This window comes from Octopus bimaculoides, chromosome 17 (assembly GCF_001194135.2).
Source record: "Octopus bimaculoides isolate UCB-OBI-ISO-001 chromosome 17, ASM119413v2, whole genome shotgun sequence".
NCBI lineage: Eukaryota > Metazoa > Mollusca > Cephalopoda > Octopoda > Octopodidae > Octopus > Octopus bimaculoides.
The window spans coordinates 44,192,179-44,197,410 of NC_068997.1; the positions used below are offsets into that span (position 1 = coordinate 44,192,179).

At 36.9% G+C, this 5,232-nt stretch overlaps 1 protein-coding gene across 1 annotated transcript in view; it reads left to right on the plus strand.

Annotated features, from left to right (window-relative positions):
- The window catches only part of LOC106878381 (WD repeat, SAM and U-box domain-containing protein 1), a 36,106-nt gene that overhangs the window by 12,635 nt on the left and 18,239 nt on the right, over positions 1–5,232 (plus strand). The window contains exons 3-4 of the mRNA XM_014927575.2: positions 2,958–3,041; positions 4,300–4,393. Coding sequence (XP_014783061.1) covers positions 2,958–3,041; positions 4,300–4,393 — 178 coding nt within the window. The remainder of the gene's footprint in view (positions 1–2,957; positions 3,042–4,299; positions 4,394–5,232) is intronic.

Consider the following 5,232-nt stretch of genomic DNA (forward strand, 5'->3'; position numbering starts at 1 on the left):
ATATAGATGCATATCTGGGTACATGATGTTGCAAAAAATCATGGACAAAATGATAAACAGGGTACAGAAAACACACAGGCCACATAGAGAACATTTCCTTCATCAGCTGCCACCATTATAACACTAGCGTTTCAAAGAGTTAGGGCATATATATACACACACACATATATATATATCTATATATATACACATATATATACATGCATATATATATATATATATATGTGCATATATATATATATATATATATATATAAATGTGTGTGTGTGTGTGTATACACACATACACATACACAATGGGCTTCTTTGTGTTTCCATCTACCAAATCAACTCACAAGGCTTTGGTTGGCCTGAAGCTATAGTAGAAAACATTTGCCCAAAGTGCCAAGCAGTGGGACTGAACCTTCCCAACCATGTGGTTGGAAAGCAAATCTTCTTACCACACAACCACACCTTCTTTTAAAATGTCTTGTTCAGTTCTGTGTATATAGGAATACTGCTTACTTTAAAAGTACAGTGAAGGTAGCTACGACTGTAGAGCAGAGGAGTAAACATATCACAATATTGAATTTCTCTTTATGCTCCAATTCAGATCTTTTAAACCAGTGGAATAAGAAACAATTAACTAGTGTAAAAACTACCCCATTACACATCTATTTTCATATTCTTCAATTTGTTTTAAACCATCTAACCTTATAATTTAATCTTAATGCATGGCTGGCCAAAAATCACCTGACAGCAAATCAAAACCATTTAATTCCATTTAGTTCCATTTATTTATGTTTAACAACTGAATGAATATAATAGAAGCATCTAAATATGAAACATCATGAAAATTGTTCAAACTGAAGTCCTTCTTGAGGGACACATTTTCCCATTCGAGTCAATACAGAATTAGAGATAGTATTTATAGAATTTTGATTTACTGTCGGGTGACTTCTGACCAAATCTTAATATAGGCACAAGGCCTTGGATTTTTAAGAGAGAAGTTGTAACTTTTATATCTTTCCCAAGGTTATTAGAAGGATAAGTGAAATAAAATGTCTTAACTAGGAAGAAATTTTAATTTACATTTTATTTATGTACTAGCAGCTAAACCCGGTTTCACTTGGTCTGTTTGGATGATGTGGCACACACTAACATACATGCACGCATGCAGGTTGTTTTTATTGATTTTCTCTGTTAGTATGGGGGCTAGGAAAAAATAGAAAGCGCATTCCAATCTATGCACCCGTCTCCACATGTGTGCCATTTTTCACGCAAATCCACCCAGCCGTTTGGCTGTGAACCTCAAGACAAGAAAGAATACAATGGTCGGCCAACTTCAATTTATATTATAGATTTAGAAAATAAAGGAAATATTAAAATTGAACAGCAGACTCCGCTTACCTACACAAGGTTCCTTATATGCAATGAAATAATGATGAATATGATGTTGATGATTTCTTACATAGCCATAACACTAACAAATTTGGTGGGCAGGGACCAAAGAACTATATTATAAAAAAATCAATTTTTGACTGCTCGTTATCTCTTTTTAACCAAATCTAGTGGCTTGCCTTCTCCACTGTAGTCTGGATATCACTCATGATGGTGTTTGCTTTATGATGAGTTTGGCCTAGCGACAACAACAGTACTTCATCATCATCGTCATCATTTAACATCCACTTTCCATGCTGGCATGGGTTGGATGGTCGGACTGAAAACTGATAAGGCGGAGAGCCGCACCAGGTTCTGATCTGGTTTGGCAAGGTTTCTACTGCTAGATACCCTTCCTAACACCAACTATTCCGAGAGTGTAGTGAATGTTTTTTATGTGTCACTGGCATAGGTACCATTGACTTGACACCAGCATCAGCCATGACTATGGTCTCACTTGACTTGACAGGTCTACACAAGCACAATATATCACCAAATGTCTTGATCACCTGTCACTACCTCCGTAAGGCCCATAATAATAATAATAATAATATTACATGTAGTAGTAACAACAGTAGTTAGGATTATAGTAGTAGTAATAATAATCATGTTAACCTTGTGCCTTTTTATGTATGTTTATCCATTGTGGAGGTGCAATGGCCCAGTGGTTAGGGCAGCAGACTCATGGTCGTAGGATCATGGTTTCAATTCCCAGACTAGGCGTTGTGAGTGTTTATTGAGCAAAAACGCCTAAAGATCCACGAGGCTCTGGCAGGGGATGGTGGCGAACCCTGCTGTACTCTTTCACCACAACTTTCTCTCACTCTTTCTTCCTGTTTCTGTTGTACCTGTATTTCAAAGGGCCAGCCTTGTCACACTCTGTGAACTACGTTAAGGGGACACATGTCTGTGGAGTGCTCAGCCACTTGCACGTTAATTTCATGAGCAGGTTGTTCCATTGATCAAATTAACTGGAACTCTCATTGTTGTCGTAACCGACAGAATGCTACGTCATGTTCATCCATTAAACGTTTTAGTTCACATTAATTACTTACATCGATGTGTCACATCCTGATCATGAGAAGAAGTGGTAGGGGAGCATCGTAGCCATGTGTTAAGAGGAATTCTTTGAGATTTGAATAATTCACTCCTGGAAACATGGGTGTTTCATTCATCATCCTTAAACAAACCTTATTCAGGGACCTTTTGAGCGGGATGGGCTACTCCACTTGAAGAAAATTCTAACTGGACCCCACCTGCAAGGTTATACACTGTTTATCTTGATATGAGATTACCATGTCGCACACATATGGTTGTGATGCATGTGCCTGGTGTACCCTTATCAGACGGGTAGTCATGATGGGTATATTGGGCTTTGTATATTTGTACCCCAGTGTCACTTTGATGACATGCATTGCTCTCTCACTTAATAACAATAATAATAATATTAATAATAATAATAATAATAATAATAATAATAATAATAATAATAATGAAGTGATAATACACATGCATTTGTTTGTTTGTTTTTTTTTGTAGATAATCATACCAAATATTTATTGGCAACCTGTGGCCAAGACGCATTACTAAAACTTTGGGAAATTGTGTCTGCAGATAGGACAAGTAAGTACTGCTAAGCAACTAGTGTATTTATTTGACTTTGACTAATGCTCAGCTGGCATAATTAATTTAGCTGTTGTTACCATGGCAAAAAATCTTGACTTTAAAATGATTTTGGTATTGTTCAAACATTGCATGTTGTTCATTGGAGTGTTTTTTTTGTTGTTGGTTATGGAAGTCAAACAGTGATCAAATAATTCAGAAACATGTCCAGATAGATGAAAGCCATGCTTATCATGTAACTACACACACACTTACACATATATGTAAGTGCATAGTTAAGTACTTTGCTTTGTAACAGTGTAGCTTTGGGTTCAGTCTCACCTTTGGTAAGTGTTTTCTACTATAGCTCTGGGCCAACCAAAACCTTGTGAGTGGATATGATAGATAGAAACTGAAATAAGTCTGTATATATATGAATATAGGATAGTGGTACAACAATGCTCCAATATTTATTGGAAATAGCAGCTTCACTGTATATATATACTGGCAAAAATGTTTGCAGGCAGTGAACATAAAAAATTTTTACCGGTAAGAAGAACATTAAATAAATGTACAACCCAGATGTGGATAATCTAGGACCTAGGTTTCGAACTTTCCAAATTATATTTGTTAATGTAATTTATACTTTAAACTGATGGTGCTTTGTTTTACTGAGAAGCAATACTACTGTATTGCACTGCCCTTCCTGCTGTCAACCCTTGCCTGTTTCCAAGCAAGGAAATATTTCCCCATAGCCGGACAGGTTTCCATGGTAGATTGGAAATAAACGACACCACTTGTATGATAGTGATGCTCGTTTACAACTGTCACACAATGTCAAAGCAAGGAGAGAGAGAGAGAGAGAGACACACACACACACACCTTTTCGGTTTTTGTCTAGCAAATCTACCAACAAGAATTCTACCATAGCCTGGGCCTATAATAGATGACACATGCCATGCAATGTAACTGAACTGGAAACCACATGGTTGAGAAGTGAATTTACACACACACACACACACACACACACATTTTCATCATCAATATCAGTATAATTCAAGGCGATGAGCTGGCAGAATCATTAGGCCACCAGGCAAAATGCCTGGCAGCATTTTGTCTGTTTTTACATTCTGAGTTCAAATTTGTTTCAATCCTCTGTTCAGAGCCTTGTACCTACTCTCATTTTATATGTAAACTACTCTACTTTGGAGTGACACAAGTATCATAAATAAATTCATTCCTGTTCTAATGCTCCTGTCTTTCATGTTTTGTCTTCCAGGTGTACAAGTTAGCAATAAATTTGTCCTTACTGGACACAAAGCACCTGTCTCTGTTTGTTGTTTTGCTCATCATAAAAAACTGCTGGCTTCGGGGTAAGTACATTCTCAATATTTTCTTAAATAAGACCAGTGGATTAGCAGAATTGGTAGAGCGACAGGTGTGAGCCCTGTGAGTCAGAGTTGTTGTTCCAGTGCATCCTCAGAGGCAACCCTTTTTCCATTTTGTCCCCTGGGATCATGAGATGGTTTGAGTTACAGGAAACAGTATGTTCCACTCCTTAATGTAAAGCTAGGTAGAAGAATAGGTATAAAATACAAGTTTGTAAAAGTGGTAACTAGTTGTTGTTGCTGTTGTTTCTGCATAATAAATTACTCGCATGTACTAAGAACCAGGGAATAATCATTAAAATGTTTCCCACTCAACAAAACGAACTCTTTCTATGTTAATTATTACAGGAAATAGCAATAATAGCCAGAAAAACGAAAATAATGTTTTCTACTATAGGCACAAGGCCTGAAACTTTTGGGAAAGGGGTTAGTCAATTAAATTGACTCCAGTGCATAACTGGTACTTATTTCATTGACCCCTAAAGGATGAAAGGCAAAGTCAGTCTCAGTGGAATTTGAACTCAGAACATAAAGACAGATGAAATGCCACTAAGGAGTTTGCTTGATGTGCTAACAATTCTGCCAACTCACCATCTTAGGACAATGGAAATAATAGGAAAGACAGTAACAATGATTTCAAATTTTGACTCAAGGCCAGCAATTTCGGATGTGGGGCTAAGTCAACTACATCAACCCCAGTGATCAACTGGTACTTATTTTATCAACCCCTAAAGGATGAAAAGTAAAGTCAACTTCAGCAGAATTTAAATTCAGATCATGAAGATGGATGAAAAGCTGCTATGCATTTTGCTCGGCATGATAAC